The sequence below is a fragment of the Puma concolor genome, chromosome F2 (genome assembly GCF_028749965.1).
Source record: "Puma concolor isolate L17-30 chromosome F2, mPumCon1.1.hap2, whole genome shotgun sequence".
In the NCBI taxonomy this organism is placed as follows: Eukaryota; Metazoa; Chordata; class Mammalia; order Carnivora; family Felidae; genus Puma; species Puma concolor.
Window position 1 is genome coordinate 15,634,399 of NC_141684.1, and position 21,913 is coordinate 15,656,311.

At 40.5% G+C, this 21,913-nt stretch overlaps 1 protein-coding gene across 2 annotated transcripts in view; it reads right to left on the bottom strand.

The window, feature by feature from the left end:
• The window catches only part of NSMCE2 (NSE2 SUMO ligase component of SMC5/6 complex), a 217,202-nt gene that overhangs the window by 170,124 nt on the left and 25,165 nt on the right, over window positions 1-21,913 (bottom strand). For both annotated transcript variants that reach the window (XM_086695873.1, XM_025922826.2), the window contains exon 3: window positions 7,265-7,371. In XM_086695873.1, the coding sequence (XP_086551999.1) occupies window positions 7,265-7,371 (107 nt within the window). The remainder of the gene's footprint in view (window positions 1-7,264; window positions 7,372-21,913) is intronic.

The window sequence follows — 21,913 nt, forward strand, 5'->3', positions numbered from 1 at the left end:
TGTGATGGTCTCTGCCACATGATTTCACTGTTAACATTATTTTTAGCAATTCTGTATATACAGGTCAAGAGGCTTTTGGATCTTCATTAGTCCAAGCATACTGGCAGGAACTGAACCACTGAATTATGAGACTGATAAACAACCGCTTTCAGCTCCATGCTAAGAAAATGCTTTCATTTTGCAGTGAACCTTAACATTTGGTGACCCAGTCCCCATTCGACCTATCTCCCCACCTCTCTTCCACTGCTCCTGTCCGTTCACTGCCCATTAGCACAGGCCCCTGCCCGTGCCCTTTCCCGGCCCACCAGCACCACTGCCAGAGAATCGGGAAGGCCTAAATCTCAAGCTCTTTAATACTTACCAATTGTGCTGAAAAGTCTGATATGTGTGGAAGGAGCTAAACTATCTAAAATAAGGGTTTGACGCTACAGATGGGCTGTGCTCGATGTCAGAAACAAAACGGGAGGTGGCTATATCACAGAACACTCATGTCATTTAAATGACACAAGTAATTAGCTGCCAGGACTGCGTGGGGGCCACTGCGGCCCAGATGCTCAGCGTCTAACTGGGGTGGGGTGGTGAACCAGGTCTTTCAAAGTCCTGCTTGCTTTCCCTGCACACATTGCTGCTATGTTCCTTCTGCCTCCCCTGTACCCTCCTGTCTTCCTCTCCTCGAAAACATTTCCTTCCCTCCGCTCTCCTGAATCGATGCTCCACACAGGGGTCTTGTTTGCTTCACAGACCGATAGCCAAGCAATTGCTGCGTAGATAAAAAATACTTTTCCTTCCTCCATTTCGCTGTTGGAATAATTTGCGTGGTCTTTTCAGAGGCCTGGCCCTTTCCTGATCTGACACACTAACACCTCCCAGGCCCGTTTCAGAATTTCAGATAGGGAGTTTGATGCACTCCCCGGTTGCCTGGATGCCACAGATTACCACAATCTGCTGGGCTGACCTCTTAGCCTCCTCTGTAATACAAGCAGGTGGACACTATAGAAACAGTTCCCAAAGTGGGTTCTGTAGATTATCAGTTCTTCCTCCAATGAGATTTTCTAGTTAAAGAAGTTTAAGAAATTACTAAATGTACTTCCTTTGGAGAATCACAATACATAAAAGCATATTAAAGGCTTTGGAGTCTTTAAGGAAATTCTTTTAATCAAGCATTCCCCAAACTTATTTGACCACGAAATCCTTTTTTCCTATTATACTTATTCACATCCTGACTAATTAGTATTATGGAGCAAACTTTAAAAAATGCTGCATTAGAGGGGTGCCTGGGTGGCTCAGTCGGTCCAGTGTCTGACTTCGGCTCAGGTCATGATCTCACAGTTCGTGGGTTCGAGCACCGCCTCGGGCTCTGTGCTGACAGCTTAGAGCCTGGAGCCTCCTTCAAATTCTATGTCTTCCTCTCTACTCTTCCCCTGCTCATGCTCTGTCTCTCTCTCCCTCAAAAATAAATAAAAACTTAAAAAAAATTTTTTTTAAATGTTGCACTAGAGACTTACATTAACTCCAGGTAGAGTGTAAACATTTGATAATTTTGAATAAAACCCAGCACTTAATACCTACAAAACACTCAGGTGGACTTCTATAAACCACCCATAAAAAGCATCTACAACACTTGGTGACCTAGAAGATTTAGATCTAGATTCTTTCCTACAGAAGCAACTCAATTAGTGAAATACTATAGCCAGATCTAACCACTCTCTCTGTGTATTAGACAAAATGCTACCAAACACCAGCATAATTTGGGAATAACTGCAGAGGGAGTTCTAAAGCACTAGAACAGAAATTAATTACCAGTAATCAAAGAAACAGACATATTCTGGGCCAAGTAGCTGCAGAGTGAATACCTAAAACCAACTTTTTTTTTTTTTCCTGCTTAACTCCCACACCTGGGCAATATTCCTATAGACAAAAGGCTCTATATGAAGCGTTAGGAAACTTTTTACAAGAAAAATGGTAAAAGATCACACACCATTTTGTTGTGTCAAGTATAGTGGGCAGGGAATGGAAGACAGGGTCTTCTCCAGTACTTTCCCAAATGGTTGCAAGAGATTTTCACTAATTCCACAGTCATCTCTCACCTTCCTGCTACTGTGCTGACAACAGTAATTTCTCTCATGCGCAGGAATCTTCTGTCTTCAAATTTTGTAACCCCCAAACTAACTTCCCCTTCTTTTTTTGTCAATGACTCACAATGTGGAGTACATTTTTATGTTTGGTCGGTAGATGATCAGAGCTAATAAAGTACATCCTCTGGCCCGAAACTTCCTTCAGGTGCTATGAAACATTCACTTTGCAAGTGGGGAATGCTCCCCAAATCTGGTTAAACTGAAACGGCAACTCTCAAGTTGTAAGATACCTCGTAAGATCTCACGTCAAAGTAGTGGATGTTAAGGTAACTTGAAAATAAGATTTACAAAAGGCAAAGCTTACAAACTCATGAAAGGTGAAGGGTGAGAAGGCATAGGGAAGTGATATGTCAAAAAACATTCTAAATCATGTAGTTGCATAATAACAAGGCTGAGGTAAGCTATACCTTTGACCCACCTTGTTCTTTTATTATATCTAAGATTGTGTTAGTTTCAACAGCTTACATGAGGTGTCTTTCTACCCTTTTGACTCTCACCATATTAGTTTAAAACATGTGGAAGCAGCACACTAAAAGAACAACATACAGGTAAAATCAGACAAAGAGTGAAAGTCTGTTCAAGTAACATTACACAATGAAGCATCATGACAAAAACATAAACACCAAAGTGTAACGTGCATGTCCGCTGAGCTTCTAGGACTGGATTGCTCATTGAAAAGAACAGTGGATGTGTATTTTAATCTGTGACTGCTAATAATGTGAGTAACTCATCTGAGCCTGTTAGGATGTTTATCATTCAGCTTCGTGATGCCCATCCTTTTTCTCCAGAAGAATTAAGGTTACAGAGTTGCAAGGACCACCCCCACGACAGTGGCTGGACTCGAGCATCTTATTTGAAAAGACACACACCTGAAAAATGGACCTGAAGATTTCTTGAACTAAACTGGTTCCCACCCTTTAGAATCCGAATCCCCAAGATGGGACTACAGGTTTAAGTTAAAACAATCACATAAGCACTGAAATACACAGTACAGAGATGCACAGTATTACCAGCGTTTGTTCAAAACCAATTCACCGTTTCTCTTTGGGAGGGATGACCCCTGCTCGACTAGTCAAATGGCCGGAGAAGCAGAAGAGCGGTAACAAAATTATTCTTAAATCAACTGCTGCCATGACTCGAATGACTACTCACAGTTCCTGGCTCATAGTAGGCACCCCTAGCTGTGGATGAATCAATCACTGGCCAGCCTTACGTATGTTACACCACTACTCTACATACTTTAAACTTTCTATATAAAGCAGTAGGCTTTCTCTGGCCTCATTTCTCAAACTGTCTGAAACTCTTGACATTGACACAGCCAGTAAAAAGATGCTTCCGTTTCATGTAGAAGTCGCAAAGACAGAGAAGCTATATATCACGATCCCCATGCTGAGGCTCGCTTGACCTTCATCTTACATTAAATACCACTTCCTGAGGAAGGAGTTCTCCAACCACTCAGCAGTATTATGCCTCCTGAGTTATGAACTCTCCTTGAACACTTTATTTTCCCTTTGTTGTATACAGCACCAGTCACTAATAAGATTTGTATTGCTCTTTGTCAAACATGTGTCCCTCTCTCTAGACTTCAGACATCCTGAAGGTGGTGGGCATGTGGGCTTTGGTGACTGACCTACTTATTGCACCTAGAACTGCCTGGCACATAGGTGTTCGGCAAGTATTTATTCAACGAATGTTTGAAAACAAGGAGCCCATTTCTGAGAACAATGAGAATAATATACTTCAATGTACTCAAATAATAAAAGCTTAGAAATCAAGGGAAGAAACATGAGGTCATCAAAAGCATAATGTTCAGAACATCACTGTCCTCGACATGAAACCGAGGGAAGTTTTCCCCTGGCCGTCACAGTGGTAAAAGAAGTTAACGGTGCCATGAGTGTCTATGTCCCGTTTTACAGGTTTCAAAGAGCTTTCATCACGTGTGTGGTTCATGACTGAAAGTCTCCCAGAAGTTCATGCACAACTTTCTGTGGTTTGACATGAATGTTTTAAAGAGCTGTAACAGCTAGACGATATACCCATTTATCCCGAAAGTTTTAATGAATGACTTACAGACTGTGAAATTTTTTTTTAGGGATCACTGCATAATATTCCCTCTATAAACCAGCTGGGACAAAGTCTTTTTTTTTTTTTTTTTTTAAGTTTCAGAGCTCTGAAATAAATACTGATTCTAAATAACATCTTCAGGCATTGTAGATCATAGGAGCTCTATTTTCTCCAAGGACAAAGAAATGCAATCTGAGAGCTTCTGCTGTGTACCAAAGGGACTTCCCAGAGACTGTTGGCAAATGGATCCACACCTGAAAGGTTCCAAAGTAAACTTTCTAACACCTTTTCAGAGGTGTATGACCTTCAGAATCCTGTGAAGGTGAGAGTAGGAGAAAGACATCTATTTAAACAATAAACTCTAATACTCTGTGATGATGTAAAGACATTTTTTTAACTTTCTAGAACTGTATGAAAATTCACAAACAGACCAGCGGGTGGATCGCAATTCTGGCAAATGTAGCGATGGAAACACGACTTGCCTTTAAGATCTTGTTCCACCTTTTAAACGAACGTTTGGACATCTGAGTTTGCACAAACCCAGTATCTTACATCTCCATCAAATTTTATGAATGTCAAAGGTTTGACACATAGTCTCTAATCTGATTCACACAATAATCTTATGAAATAGGCAGGTCAAGAATTGTATAGATGAAGAGCATGAGGTTCCTAAAGGTTAACTTTCTTGACTCAGGATCTAACTTAGCAAATGGAAGAACTATGGATGGAAGAGTCTCTGATCCCTAGACCACTGCTATTCCCAAAGAGCCACACCACTCGGGCCCCTCTCAAAGTGTTGCTCATTCTTTACTCCTTGCCAAAAAAAGCAGTAAGAGAGCAATGTCCATAACTTCAAGTATGTAAGGAGTACGCAGCATATATATAAAGTGTAAAGTATTTCCCTCAAAATAATAATGGTCATATCCCCCGCTATGCCCCCACATGGTTTCAGGTCAGGGAAACCTCATAAATATGATTTGCGATTCTTGGTCTTGTATCACACTTACGTGGAGGGCACCACTTTGCATCAGAAAAAGACAAAAAACATGTTTTCTCCTCTTATGAAAGACCAGAATCACTAAATCCAAGTTGCTCCAAAATCTAGTGTAAGGTTAGGGCTGGAAAGTAGGGTAAAACTCAAAGTATAATCTTTCCTGTTTAGTAGGGTGGGGATAATAGGGTAGCGTCTCAAGAAAAAAGAAATGCTGTTAACTACTGAATGAATATTGGTGAAGGTTTCTTTTCTTTTTTTCGTTCTTCTTGTCTTTTTTTTTTTTTTTTTTTAATGAGTCACTTGGCTTTATGAAGGAGGAAGAGGTCAATTCTTTACATAAAACACCTTAAACATCTGTGAATCCTAGAGTTTAACAGAGAAAAAAATCACATTAAGTTCTTTAACTGCCAAAATCTATTTTCTTATCTATACTGTACCCTGTGCTATTACATTTGCACAACAGCCAAGTTAAAGATAGAAAGGCCGATCAAATAACCTCCACTGAATGTAAGGGTCAAAGCAGAATTGATCCATATAATAGGCCTAACCCTGATCTTGGTTGAAAATATATTTAGTCTATAAAGTCAGCCTTGTTCTTTTAAGTCAGTGTTCTCCAACCCTGAATACATATTAGAATGAGGTTTTTTTTAAATATACTGGTGCCCCAATCCTGCTCCAGAAATGAAATCAGAATCTCATTAGAATAGGAACGGGCTGGTTGAGGGTCAGCTAGAGTTGAAAACCTCTGGTCTAATAAGCGCTTTTTGTTATCCAGTTTCAAATGCCCCAACGTGATGTCACTTTCATATTTTCCTATGGAAGGAATACTCCCAGTCCCAATACTCATAGCGACAATGGTAAGAAACATCATACTTTTACAAGCTGAATGAATTTACTACTTCTTGGATACAAAGCAGATATTCTTAAGTCACAAATACTACACTTAAATACTAACCATTAAAATTTTTTTTTAATTTTTTGAAAACTTCATAGAACCATGAACATATAACTATGCAATGCTCATTTAATTATAGCTTAAGTAATAAACTATTTTCAAAAACCTATCTTCCACTGAATAGTAGCCAGTCTTATAAAATATTTGATTTTTGGAATTTTCCCATAGATAGAAGTAAGAAAAGGCAAATAAAGAAACCAGAAGTAACAGATACCCTATTACACAGGTATCTGAAATCAGTTCAAAGGGGAGTTTCCACTGCTCAGAGGACAAAGGACTTCTCAGAAATATTACTGCAATCATATTGCTCATTTCTTACTCAACCCGGTACTGCTGAAACGGATGTTGCTATGTTCCCACCTTAACTGCCTTATGTGTTGTTCCTGTGACAGCTGGAGTCAACAAAGATAAGTTTGGCTCCTGGAAAAACCAAAATGTCAGCCTTCTTTATTTTTAAACTCGCTCTAGAATTCTCCTATATTATCTGATCCTATGAATTTGACAATAGCTGCATATTAGGTAAAGCTAGAGAAGGAGTAACTAAGCCTGGTCTAAACCGTGTGCGGAAGTAAACATAACAATAAAAACACATTCTATGCAGTTTTTAGATTTTATAAAAATCTACTCACGTTCAAAGTAGGCTTACACTAAAGATTTCAAGACCAAAAAAATGCATAATATTCTAATGTTTTGAAAAAAATGCTTTAATGTTTAATTTTTTTTTTTTGAGAGAGAGAGAGAGAGAGAGAGACAGAACATGAGTGGGGAAAGGGTAGAAAGAGAGAGGGAGACACAGAATCTGAAGCAGGCTCAGGGTCTGAGCTGTCAGCACAGACCCCAACGTGGGGCTCGAACTCTCAAACTGTGAGATCATGACCTGAGCAGACTGAGCCACCCAGGCGCCCAAGGCATAATATTCTAATTAAACCTAGGTGGCCTAGCTGGGAAAACACTTCCGATTCCTTTTCTACAAACTTCTTAATTAAAAAGAAATTAACAGCTGCTACAGTAACGCTAAGGACATATGAAAGGATGGAGGAAATTTTGATTTTGTGTTTCTGTTTTCAGGTCAATGAATTGTAACCAAGTATTACCAGGTGAATAGTATAAACTTACATGATTTATCGCAGACTGAACAGCCTTTACGTAATGGCTTAGTTCCCGATCCATCATGGCCAATTCAACCATTGCCTTGTCCATACTGTATTCACTACTCACTTCAGCTGAAAGAAAAAGAAAGCAATTATTGTTTTCAATTTAAAATGTCATCTCTGAAAAAGCTGCTCCAATCTAATTATTATCAGTCAAGGATCTAAGCAATTTTGTAAAAGGTAGTACATGTTGTCTGAAGACCTCCTTAACATATGTCTGTTTCACTCAAAATTCTAAGAATATACTTGGTAGAAGAAGGCTCAAAAGTTGGAGTGGAAAAAAAAAGCAGACTCAGACCTAGGAGTTCCTAAGATTGTGCCACTTAGTTGTATGATCTTAAACCAACCACGACACTTCGCTCAGCCTCAGTTTCCTTTTTGGTTAAAGCAGCCCAGTCATGTATCTGCAAATGAACCTCATGGGATTATTAAAGATCAAATAAGAAAGATTTTCATTTCTAGTAGGTTAGGTTATGTGGACCAATTCTACTGAAAACCACGAAAACAATCAGATAAAACAGGAAGGAAGGAGGGTGGAAGGAAGGAAGGAAGGAAGGAAGGAAGGAAGGAAGGAAGGAAGGAAGGAAGGAATGGGAGGGAGGGAGAATTCTTAAAAACAAGAGTCACAAGATAGAAACAATCAGGCAAAATCTAAAGAAAACGGAAAAAGAAAAGCAGAGCACAGAACGCCAAAGTTGCATAGCCTGCCCCCAGGCAGATGGGTCTCTACTCCTCGGAATAGAGGAACCAGAGGTAATGCCACCCTGTTCTTCCGGGCTGTGGCAAGGTTGGCCTTAGCCACTGAGCAGGACAGAGGTAAGAGGGAGAGACAACAAACCTGTTTCTTAAAAAGTGTGACCACAAGCCAGTTCTCCTGGTTCTGCAGCCTAGGCTGCCCTGGGGGACCTAAGCTCTGATCTTGGCGTGAGGTGGTCTCACCCCGAAAGCACACACAGGTACTCCCCTCTGGAGGAGACATTTTAATCCTAGGTCTCAAATAATCCCTGCAAGTAATTATGAAGGAGAATGAGCAGATCACAGGGGGGAAAGGTAAAACAACAAAAAACCTTACAAACACAAGAAAACAAGACACCAAGAGTAAGAATCAGCAGAAACAGATCCACAAATGTTTCAGAGACTGGAATATTCTACCAGTTACTGGAATTCTACTAGTCAGAATATGAAACAACTATGCTTACTCTGTTGATAAAATACCTGATGCAACAAGAGACTATGAAGAATGACTGGAACACCGGAAAAGCAGGGTAATGTTCTTAAGTGCTTTTAAATGTATTTTTCCCCCCAATCTCTAAACATACAATTTAATAGATCAGGAAAAGATCAAGAGCGTGAAATAATGCAAATGTTAACATTAAAAGAGCTGAACAAAAAGAAAGTAAAACTAACTTGCGAAATCACATTTGGGAATGCACATAGTCCATTCACATACCTTAGCTCACACAAATGTCAGTATTTCTTGTCTACTCTGAAGAACAATGTGACAGATCATCCCAAAGTCATGAAATAACGGAAAACGCACTTACGTCTTGGCTTTTGAAAGTGATTTTCCTAGACTTTAAAGTGGTGTTTTGATCTTACAGTAGTCAGTGATGAGCACATTTTAGAAAGAGTCTCCTGGATAAACCTGCTTCTGGTAGAATGCCTCCTAGCTTGTTAACACCCAGAATCCACACTGTATCTGTACGCGTATCTCATTACAGGGGTTTTCGTTTGTTTTTGAGGAAGGGAAAGGGGCAATGTTTATGTAAGAAAAACCTGTATTTACATTCCCCAAATTAAATACATTTTTAACAAAATGGTGTATGAGAAAGGACTCAAGTCATATTCCAAATAAAACTGTTAGACTGTCACTCACAGGTCAGTGTTGTGAAATGTCCACATGTTAACAAGGGAGACAAGCTGTTGAGGTGTTGCTGATACCAACATGGATCCGGTGCTATGCAGACAACAACTGTTTGGTTTGTGACTTATATAAGGCAGGCATTTTACTGCGTCTGATTAATCAGTGGAATTCAATACACTGTTAGCAATCTCCCTCTGGGATTAAATGACTTTATTTTAGAAAGCAAGTAAAAATGTGCCTTTGACATTAAAAATGCTATGAAAGAGTTTGCAAAATAAAATAAATGGGATCACAGTTTTCATTATCAAGGTCCCACAGATGCTAGCCAGACTTGAACCAGATGGCAATCTCAGATATAAGGCCAAGGAAACCTTCCCCACAAAGGAGAAAACGAGTGATAGCTGCTGGGTCGGGGTTGGACGGCATGAAGCCTGAGGGAAGAATCTTTGGAGGCCATCTGTGGCTTCCTGCAGCCTCACCTAAGGCTCCAGGGCTCAAAGAATGTTGGGACAAGCAGAAGAACCTAAGTGATGAATAGTGCAGCCTGAGGCAAGAGAGGGAAAACACCAGAAAAGATCAGGAAGCTAGTCCGAGAGGAACTGAGAATCACACTCCACCTGAAGGTGACGCCCAGTGCCCAGTCCGCTAACTTCGGGCTAAAGGCAGGGTCTGGGGCCGCTGTAGAGCCACAAAAAGGGCTGTAGACCAGAGACCTAAAACTAGAAGGAGGCCCCTTGGCAAAAGAAATCTGGAAGAAAGGCCAGGAGGACATCCCCGTCAAGTAGCAATCTTTAGGATTCTTTCGTGTTCTTCTTGTTAACCTTTATTTCCCAACTGCGATAATAATCTCTTTTAACACTGTGATATGTATTCACGTTTCAGAAACGGCACAGGGAACCTGTGTCCTGCCCTACGAAAGAATCAACGTGAGGAAAGAGCACAGTGTTGCATGGAAAAGGCAAACAGGCCAAAATAAATCCCCCAAAGGATTCAAGAGGAACTGGGAATGACCAAGGACACACGGGGCTGGCTGTTGTCTGAAGAGTGGGCGTGGGCTGGGGTGGGTATGTGGACAGCCTGCTCTTTTACTACACAATATATCATCCCACTATCAAAATTTCCCCAGCCTACAGGAAAGTCCTGAAAATCTACACCAAACTAAATCCTACACATCCTTCAAGGGATGAACTCAAGCCCTACCTGCTTTTTTTTTTTTAATTTTTAGCATTTATTCATTTTTGAAAGGCAGAGAGAGAGAGAGAGACAGAGTGCGAATGGGAGAGGGGCAGAGAGAGAGGGAGACACTGAAACAGAAGCAGGCTCTGAGCTGTCAGCACAGAGCCCGACGTGGGGCTCAAACTCATGGACCGCGAGACCATGACCTGAGCTGAAGTTGGCCCCTTAACTGACTGAGCCACCCGGGAGACCCCCCCCCTTTTTTTTTAACGTTTGTTTATTTTTTTTGAGAGAGAGAGAGAGACAGAGAACCAGTGGGGGAGAGGCAGAGAGAGAGGGAGACACAGAATCCGAAGCAGGCTCCAGGCTCTGAGCTGTCAGCACAGAGCCCGACTTGGGGCTCGAACTCACAAGCTGTGAGATCATGACCTGAGTCGAAGTCGGGGGCTTAACTGACTGAGCCATCCAGGCGCCCCTGCCCTACCTGCTTCTAAACCATACCAGCCTAGGAGGATCTCCTCCTTCACTTAATTTCTCTTAACAACTATACTTGATACTTTGGTACTTTTAACCACAAACAATCTTGTTTTCTTACATGCATTTGTCTCTCCAAACACAGTTGAACTCATTTGACCGCAAGAACGATGCCTTAATGATCCTGGGATCCAATAAAGAATTATAGCGCCTCTTCCATCAATGTTCTCACATGCCGTTAATAAATTTGAAAATTAAAATTTCGCCAAACTGTGAATTGTCCTGCCTCAGATATTGTATTGAATTAAAATGTAAGGAAGAGGGACATCTGGGTGGCTCAGTCAGTTAAGTGTTGACTCTTGATTTCGGCTCAGGTCACCATCTCATGGTTTGTGAGACTGAGCCCTGCGTTGGGCTCTACGCCGACAGCTCGGAGCCTGCGTGGGGTTCTCCTCCCACACACACATTCTCTCTCTCAAAAGAAATATTCAAAAAATAAAATGTAAAGACGACACATGATATCAACTGCTTTGCCTATTACATTTTCATTGTGACTTCCATCGGAAAAAGACTGGCACCAACACGTGGAGGCAAGGTAGGCGGGCGAGGGGGGGAGAAGCACACAAATCATGTTAAAATGTACAGAATGACAATCTCGGAGAGGAAATTATTACTGTACCACAAAAGCCTGGCATTACAAGAGATCGGTGAGGATGATAAAGCATGGAAAGCAATAACAAACGATGAAAAAAATACGTAATAATAATAGCTGTAGCTAACAATTAGTAAGCACTTTATTATGTGCCAAGACTATACTGAGCACACCATTTACAGTAAACCTCACAACAACTTTTTTATATGTACCTTACACATGAGAAAAGCGAAAAACTGAGCAGCGGAAGAAGCTTGCTCAGCACCATGAAGGTAGTGAGCGCACAGCTAGGTGGCCAACTCAGGCTTCCCGGTGGCAAAGTCTGTGCGCTTGCCCATCTGTGCTAACAGGTGCTTAAACAGGAGGAGAAGGAAGCACCTCCAAGTCCTCCTCCGTGACTATCCAGGGAACAAGCCGTCGGTGGGGACGAAGTCCTGGCCCCAAGCTTCATCTCAGCCCCTGATCCATTCTAAGTAAGGTACTGGCTATGCCACTCAAATGCTATCGGAGTTCCTTAACATAGACGAAACCGATAACAGAAAGAAAATGATTGTTCCCTTTTAGAAGATTACTAAGTTTTCATGTCGGTGAAGAGAGTGACCTTGCACATCAGCAAGGCCAGTTGGAGAGGCTGGGAGCGCAACCAAGTCACCCGCCAAATGCTAGGAGATAAGGAAATGGACTCCAGCTGCTAAGAAATCAAACCTGCATGAGGTCAAAAGCAGCAGCAGCAGCAGCAGCAGCAGCAGCAGCAGCAAGAGACACGGAAGCAGCAGCCAGGCAAGCACAGCAGCGAAGCAATGCTCAAGGGGAAGGGAGGGAAAAGTCCTGGAGTCTTCATGTTGCAGAGATACTTCTGAGCGGAGCCTGTGGCAAACCATTTCTATCACCTGCGCCTCTGACTGCCTTCCCCCCGCCAAACGGGGTCTGGGGAGTCTAGGAATATTTACATTTCTTCGATGTGCCATTCAGTAAGCATTTATTTATTACAATCAAGCCTTGCTTGTATTAATAAAATGAACATACACAGGTGATACACTTGAACATTCATTTATAAGCCAATAAATACATAGGGAAGTCTCATGGAGAGAGCTTGGTGAGTCCACGAATCCCGTATAACAAACACATCTGGCACGCTAATTAGGGAACTGTTCCAAGAAGTTAGCACAATAACTAGCTGAAATATATCCCCCCACCCCACCCCGGCAAATCAAGTCCAGAGGGCACAGATAATCTTTGATTTACATTATAAAGTGATAACTGTTTCTGTAAGTATGCCAGTACTGGGGATGTCCTCCTACAAATCTGCGTGTTGACACCCCGAGATCCTGGTCAGCACCATCCCAAACACTGGAAGAACTTTTAAAATGTTATTTAGACCAGAGAGACCCACAGAATTAAACCCGTTTTAAAAAGATGGGTTTTCTTTGATTTTTCTTTTTCCTGTTCAGTGGCAAACCTTAGAAAAATCAAATATGATAGTCACTGAAGGAGGGCTTCTTTTACACCGAAGCACTCTGATATTTTTATAGTACAAAAAAGTCTCTGAATGGATGCAGTTGGCCTGCATATGATTTTCCTAAAGTCAAACAAACCTATAATTATGCAATCTAAGCAGCCGCGCTATTCATTAGACACGTCATCTGTTACTCAATGTCAAAATGCACTAACAGCAATATTATAACTATTACTATTCCCTGTTTGAAGTGTCGAATAGGCATTAAAGTTACACGATCTGTAGAACACACTAAGCAGAAGTGGGTGATTTCGTGTTGCAATCGCTTCAACTTAAAACAAAATTCATGAGGCTTCAATGAGAGGAAGGTGATGGCAGGAACAAGTTATAAAAGCAGAACAGTAACAGTCAATGCCAGTTGCTTGACTGTGAAAGACCAGGGCAAAATGAGAAGAAATAGATCTGAGAAAAGGAATGGAAGGGGAGGTGACAAACTAGCTATTTTTACAAACGTAGATTCATGTAAGACAAATGCCAAGTCCCCTATTTAGGACCAAAAGATGCAGGTAATAAGCCTGCAGCAATACAGGAATTGTTCCGTAGCACAGTGTGGACTCCTAAGAGTTTATTATCCAGGGTGAGTTCCAAGATTGGTGAGGGTCTGTTCACACCTTACTTGCTCAATATAGTGCCATTTTAGGCAAATGGCTAGAAATGGGGAAGCAGAAGATTCTTTACCTTGGCTTCCCCAAGTCCAGTGGGCATGGACCTCAAGCTCTCACTCCAGACGGTGACCGTTTTGGCAAGAATGGAAGGCATCACCTGTGACCAACTATTCGAAATAAGGCCCCTCCCTAGCCACGCTGCCTGTAACTGCAGCCTAAGGCATGTATGTCCGGAGAGAAATAAACTCTCTTCCCCTAGGCCCAAGCCCTGAGGTTTGGGCAACAGCTGAAACGGCTGAGCACACAGCACCTAGAGCCAAGTTCTCTTACCACCCTCCCGGTCCTCAGGAGAACTGCCTTCAGTGAAACAGACATGAAAAAGAGGACATTGTCCCTCCTCTTTGCCCTAGCATGTCCATACACATCTTTGTATTACCTCGCTACACTACCAGATGTCTCTTCGCTTTGCTCTGCTGTTCTCTATGATCTCAGCCACAGAACCCTCTCCAGAATCCTCCCTAATCTCCAGAATAGGACTAAATGCTTCATGTCTTATAGGTCCATAAAACTTCTCTACTTTTACAACTAGGACACATGTGAACGTGTGTGTGTTAGGGGGCACGCCCAAGACAAATTTCACCTACTTAACCTTTCCAACTTTTTGTTCCTGATTCAAATGTATAGTTTTGCCCCTGGCCAAGTTGTTTCCTGAAATTTTGTCCTAAATAAATAAAAATTGCAGAATCGGGTGTTCTTTCCCCCCTACATGCGCAAGTCATGCGCAAGCATTTCTGAACAGGAGCGATACCAATTACATAGAGTTGATTAAATTCAACTCCATGCACTTTATCAATAAAATGCCAGACTAAGACAAAGCAGCCATTTAGTGTTCTTATGGGGTTGCTGACTCCAATTCAACATGAATCACACACTCAGAAGGATCTGATAAATATTCAATGCCATCGAGTACATATGTCCATTTTGGCAAGGAGCAGGAAAGAAAATGGGGCAGGGGAATTGCCTGATTGTCCTTTAAGTTTCCTAGAACAGATGGGCCAAGGAATAGAAAGAGTTTACTTTCTGAAACAGAGATATATCTTCCTAATCTCTTCAGTGATTCGTCTATATTTTATAAACAAGAAATTTCTTCTTTCTGGGTGAACTCAAATAAATGAGGATATAAACCATACCTTTCCCTCTACACACACACACACACACACACACACACACACACACACACACCTTCCTCCCTTAAAATATAGCTCCAACCATATCTAGCAACATATATCTACATACACACCTACCTCTATGAGTGGGTGTGTGTGTGTGTTTTTCCTGGCAGCCTAGTATTAAGCAATCATTATATATTCATCAGGAGTCAAATTTAATGACTTACTCACTGCTTGAGCAATATTTAATAGAAACTTGTTACTTCTCACTACACTGTACTTTAGCCATAATTATTTCTCCCCACAGATATTAGTGTGGAGGAAAAGTTAAAACCGAATCCACATTCTGTAACTGCCTCCCACCAGAAGTAATGGTGGAGAATGTAACAGTGTATGGCATGAAGTGGTCTGCCAACTAGAAACACAGTGAATACGGGGGAAATCTTTAAGAAACATTGACCTTCATAATCCTCTTTACTTATCTATACAATTTTCTTGTCAATAATACAGAAGAGGGATTAATAATACAGTGACAATATTGAGTTACAATAATACGGTAAACTCAAAAAGCCAGCTCTGGAGTCAGCTTACATTCAAATCTAGGCTATATTACTTGCTAGCTATGTGGTCTTTGGTTAGTCACTAGATCAGTTTCCTCTTCTGTATAATGGGTACAATAACCATATCTAACTCATAAAGTTGATATGAAGACTAAATAGCTATGTGGTCTTTGGTTAGTCACTAGATCAGTTTCCTCTTCTGTATAATGGGTACAATAACCATATCTAACTCATAAAGCTGATATGAAGACTAAAGGAGAAAACAGACAAAACGATCAGCACGGGGCCTGGCTCACAGAAAGCACAAACAAAATGTCTGCCGTTAAAATTACTGCAGAATGGGAACTACTCTGCAAACGTAATCAGTCTAAATGCTGAAAGCATTCTACCCTTAGAACCGTAAGTTATCAAGTGAAGGTCACCTCCTTAAACTCTCTTGGCTGTTTTTACCAACTTGACACCAAAGCACTAAGCTGAACCCACAAAACTATGATGCTCAATGAGAGAAGCTCTGCGAACCTCCCCATGCCAACTAATGTCCAGAAACTCATTTGCCTAATAATATATGCTTCAGTACTTACTATATGCCAGGTGAGGGGGCGGGGTGGTTTCAAGCAAGGAGCACCTAACCCTGCCCACAGAAGGTAGGAAAAGTTTCAACAGGTGAGGGGATAAATGTGTCATATCTTGAGAGGCGAGTTAAGTGTGCACCAGAGGTTCACAGCACTGAAGCAGCACCTAAACACGCCTCTCACCCCTTTCCACAGAGGCTGACTTCAAGTTTAAATTCTCAGACAAGAAGAGGAGCAGGACAGAGATTAAAAGAAGGAACAAATAAATCTTCGCGGAGCACCGACGATGTGCCAGGCCCTTTGAACATACTATTCATTCTATCCTTCGTTGCAACAATGAATTAGGTGCCATTAAATGTAATTTGATAAGGAAACTGATACCCCTAGAGGTTAACTCATTTGCCCTGGGTCACACAGTTAACAAATGGCGGAGTTAGGAACTGACCTCAGGTCCAAGTTAAAGTTAGCATAGAAGGCACACGCGACAAGGGTCTGAACTACCACACAGAAATAAATAATACGCTCATGCAAAAGTCATGGAGTAATAAATAATTGGTTCTCTAGCTAAAGGAATTCTCCTAAACATTACTTTCTTGTGTGTGTGTGTGTGTGTGTGTGAGAGAGAGAGAGAGAGAGAGCGCGAGAGAGAGAGAAAGTGAAATTAACTTAAATAGTTCTACCTCAGAGGAATGGAGACCATGCTTCATTATATAGACAGGTATTTCCTTAGAACACATAGTTAATATTAAACCACCATGGTAAAGGTATAACTCAAAATATGGCTTCAAATAAATTCTATGAAGGATTAAGTTCACAAAATCATAGAAATTGGGTCTCTGGATACAATCTGGTCTCTACCAGTCATCAAAAGCACTATGAATGCCAGGTGATGACTATCTACCATTTTAAAACATGCCCACTGGCCTTTTTTGGCTACCTATTACAAGGCCCTTGAGTCTTCAAGGTCAAATCTGTCTTTTCTATGACTTAAACCCTTTTTCTATACCCTTCTTGCCCATTTCTTCCTATCTAATCTTCTCACAGACTGGAAAGAAACAAGTCAATTCAAGGCAGCAAGCAATAGTGACAGCAGCATTTCCAACCAACATAATTTCAATGACTGCCATCTCTCCCTGGTCTTCAAGTCCTCGGCTGTGTCCAAATTCTAGCTAAAATGTGACGATCCCAGGAGGCTTAAGGAACAGATCCTGGCTTTAACCTGGTTCAACACCAAAGTGATGGCATGAACTCGTGGCAGCAAAGACAAAAGGAAGTGGGCTTAAACCTCATGTGACTATTGAGGAAATTAAATGAGAACATAGATAAAGCACCCAACAGGCTGTCTTAAACACTGTAGACTCTTAATAAATGCAGTCTACTTTGCTGTTAACTGAGTGTACTTTGAATATGCCCCAATACAAATCTTCTATTTCACTTAAGCAAGTATCAATTGCTATTTTTTTTATTTTATTTTTTTGGCAAGTACCGATTAAATCATGGAGTCATCTCATCCACTTTTTAAAATTAATAAAGCATACGGTTGAGAAATTAATTAAGCACACAGCTGAAAAATTCCAATAGTATAATGATGTGGTGTCTCCAATCCCCAAACTCCCTCCCCAGGAGCAACCACCGTAATGAGGAAGTATTTCCACTCCGTGTTAATATTCTATGTATAAGGTACCTTCTTTTAAAAAGGACAACGGAAACTAAGGCAAACAAATTTATCTGGGAAACATCATGAACATATTAAAAACAAGAAAGGAGAGATGCTAAAGAAGAATACAATTTGGGTGTTAGAGGGGAACTTCCATTCACTCATCGGACAAATATTTACCAAGCACAGACCATGTGCCTGGCACTGTGTTAGGTGCCCTGGACAGAGCAGCAAGGTAAACACTGTAACTTTTCTCAAACAGCTTATACAAACTTCCACTCCATGCAAAAATTCCTAAAAAGCCCTGATATGACTATTATGCCTTTGTTTGGCTCTAGGTGTGGTGGGAAAGCTTGTTCTCTGCCAAACTCCTCTAATTATTAGAGCCCTTCCAAAGAGAGAGCTGATTAATCATCGCCCTAAAACAATTCTAGGCAATGACAACAATAAATGTGAATTACTCTTTCACACACATTAACTTATTTACACCTCATAACCTCCATCCAGACAGAGTGATTTTACTCTCGGTGTCATATGGTTGAGGAAACGGAGGCTCAGGGAGGTTAAGAGATTCCACCCAAATCATGCTTCAATAGCAGAAGTAGGACTTGAACCCTGGTCCTCAACTGTGGAGCTGCAGAAGATCTGAAGATTTCAAAGATCTGAAGATGGCTATGAAATATTTCCTACCTGTGAGCCTTTGCTTCTCCAGAATAAATAATGATCATCAAGTTGGCCGGCCTTTATCTCAACATGCTTTATTTGCTCGTGTCCCTTTTATAGATGTACTCCAGAATTAAAAACAAGTACAGCCATGGATGAACAAATGAAGGCTGTAACAATACTCACTACATGTGTACCCCTGTGATCATGGGTGGATTATCAGTTCTTTCAAGAAATTAAATCATAGCTAACATTTATTGAGCACTATGTGCCAGACACCATGCTAAGCAATTTCATTCAAACTTTGTAAGTCTGTGAAGACACTACCATTATCCCTATTTGATGGAACAACAAAAATGGGCTCAGAGAGGGTAAGTACCCTGAACCAAGGTTATATAGCCAATGAGCTGTAGAGGGAACATTCAAACCGGGGTCTATTAAACAACTGAATCCATTCTCCTATCTCAAGAATCATCACCCTTTGGGCATAACCCATTTCTACACGTTGTAAGACTCTGTGTCAAATGTCTTCCTAAGATCTACGCTTGTTAGATTAAAAAGCATCCCTACTTTAGCAGGGAAGTCACCATAATTTTAAAAAAGTGTGGGGGGGGGTATGAAAAGGAACCAGAGTGATCAATAACAAAAATATCAAATAAGCTCATAAATATGAGATCGCGACTCAAAAAAAGGTTAATGATCTTTTTGCTTACACATGGATAGCAACTGCCTTAGACCAGCCTATCTCTGTACTCATTTTAAATAAATTTATACCAGGAAAAATAAAATTACAAATGGGGAGTCTACTTTAAAATAGAAAGTTGCTGGGGCGCCTGGGTGGCGCAGTCGGTTAAGCGTCCGACTTCAGCCAGGTCACAATCTCGCGGTCCGTGAGTTCGAGCCCCGCGTCGGGCTCTGGGCTGATGGCTCGGAGCCTGTTTCCTGTTTCCGATTCTGTGTCTCCCTCTCTCTCTGCCCCACTCCCGTTCATGCTCTGTCTCTCTCTGTCCCAAAAATAAATAAACGTTGAAAACAATAAAATAAAATAAAATAAATAAAATAAAATAAAATAAAATAAAATAAAATAAAATAAAATAAAATAAAATAAAATAAAATAGAAAGTTGCTAAAAACAGTTTCATTAAATAGAAATTAAGTCTCCCAAAAATATAAAAATAAGTTGGAGGAGATTTGTTGATAAATTTATTGGATTACAAACCTATGATAGGAACTGCATATCTTCATAATTTACCTCTCAAATGTTGATCTAAGACATCCGAGAAACAGATTTAAGGAAAGCATAAGATCTGAGAAACATTTAAGGACAGCATAAGAGCCACAATCACAAAAGAAGAGAACAACTGTATGTCATAATCCTGTCTGCTGGAGGATAATTTCTATGCTTGTGTTTTTGGGAAAGTAAAATAAATTTGAACTGTAGTGAATATGGCATAATGTAAAACTTGCCAAGTCACTCTGCTGTATACTTTAGACTAACACTGTGTCAAACTACAGTCAAATAAAAAAATAAGTAAGTTTGATTTCATGAAAACAATGGCAAATCAATCTGTTAAAACTTAAATTACTGACAGCTCCAGAAAATAAATCTATCATAATTTACCACAAGTATTATAATAACTATTCCATATGTATAGTTGTACATACACATAGAGCAGGTTCTTAAGAGGAATTTGTAAGTTACAAAGTAATTCTTTTTCCCATTGTGCACCTTATTATTTCTAAGACGTTTCATTTATTTTAACTGACTTAAATTGGTAGTGACTCCCAATACTGTTTCTGTCTTGTCTTCTTTTTTAAATTTTTTTCGCATCTATGTGTTTTTGAGACAGAGACAGAGTACAAGTGGGGTAGGGGCAGAGAAGGAGACACAGAATCCAAAGCAGGCTCCAGGCGCTGAGCTGTCAGCACAGAGCCCGATGCCAGGCTCGGACTCATGAACCCCAAGATCATGACCCGAGCCTAAGTCAGATACTTAACCGACTGAGCCATCCAGGTGCCCCTCTGTCTTGCCATCTTCAAAAACCTCTTTCCTCTATATTGAAGAAGTATTGGTCCGTAAACACTTAAATCTACTAGAAACAGCTCAGAGAACTCTGTTGGGGACAGTAAACTACTTCTGTAATGGGAATTATCAGCTACCAATATCTTTTCCTGGATGACAAGTATAGTGAACTGTGAAGTAAGAAATAAAGAACTATTAATATTCAATGAGTAACTAACTGGTTCTGTAACAGTACGCTACTATTTCTAAAATGGGAGGCTCTAGTCAATCATATTCCACATCCAGGCACCAGTCTCAGCAACCACAGTGAACTGAACCACATGCAAAACCCAAACTCTGAAGTTACCATAGATCCCTCCCCTCCTAGCATCCTCCACACCTAACTACTCCCCAGGTTCTACCAATTCAGCCCACCAAAGTCCACTATTCTCTCCTTTCCTCCCTTCCCAACTCCAGCTGTGTTAATTTCAATCCTTATTATTTCTTCCTCAGATTATTGATTTGCTTCTTTAGTGACTTCCTTTTTCAATCTCTTCTCCCTCCAATCCTTCTTCCATGTTGTTCCCAATGCTCAGCAACAAATCTGAGGTTACTCTCTTGTTTACCAAAAACCTACCACAGTACTTCCATTTCTGGCCAAGATTGAGTAACAGGGACCAAATTTATTCTCCTCCCTGAAACAACCAAAACGTTCCAACTAAAAATAAAGAAATAATGGTTTGCAAGATACTAGACATCACAGAAGGAAGAAGGAGCAGAGTGATAGGAAACATGAGGTGAAACCTGTTAACTGTCCCATCACTTAACAACCTTCAAGTAGTTTTTAGGCTGCAGGGCATACAGTACCAATCAAAATCTCTGCTGGCTTTTTTGTAGAAATTGACAAACAAGATTCTAAAATTCATATGGAAAATGCAAATGACCTAGAACAGCCAAAACAACTTGAAAAAGACAAAGCTGGAGGCCCAACCCTATCCAATTTCAAGACTTACTGTAAAACTCCAGTAATCCAAATAGGGTAGTAGTCCAAACAGATCAACAGAACAAAATAGAGTCCAGAAATACAGACGTATATGGACAACTGATTTGACAAAGGAGCTGAGGCAATCCAGTGAAGGATAATCTTTTCAACAAGCTGCTGATACAACTGGCTATCATATGCAAAACAAAACATCTTTGATCCATATCTCACACCTTGAACCAGACACAGAAATTTAGTCAGAACGGGTCACAGATCTAAATGTAAAACCCAAACCATTAAACTTCTAGAAAAAAAATTATGAAGCCAAACCTTGAGATCTTGGGTTAGGAAAAGAGGTCTTAAATACACCAAAGCACAATCTGTAAATTGTGAGAATAAATTGATAAACTGGACATCACAAAAATTTAAAACTTCTGCTTTTCCAAATAATCTGTTAAGAGCACAGACTGGGAGAAAATACTCACAAATCATATATCCCATAAAAAAAAACTGTATTCAGAATACATATATGTATTCTCAGTATCAGATAATAATAATAATAATAATAATAATAATAAGCCATAACAAATGGGAACAATATTCGGATAGACACTTCACCAAAGAAGTACATGGCAGATAAGCTCATGAAAAAGTATTCAGCATGATTGGTCAGTAGAGAAGTGCAAACTGAAACACCATAAGATACCAGTGCGTATTTATTAG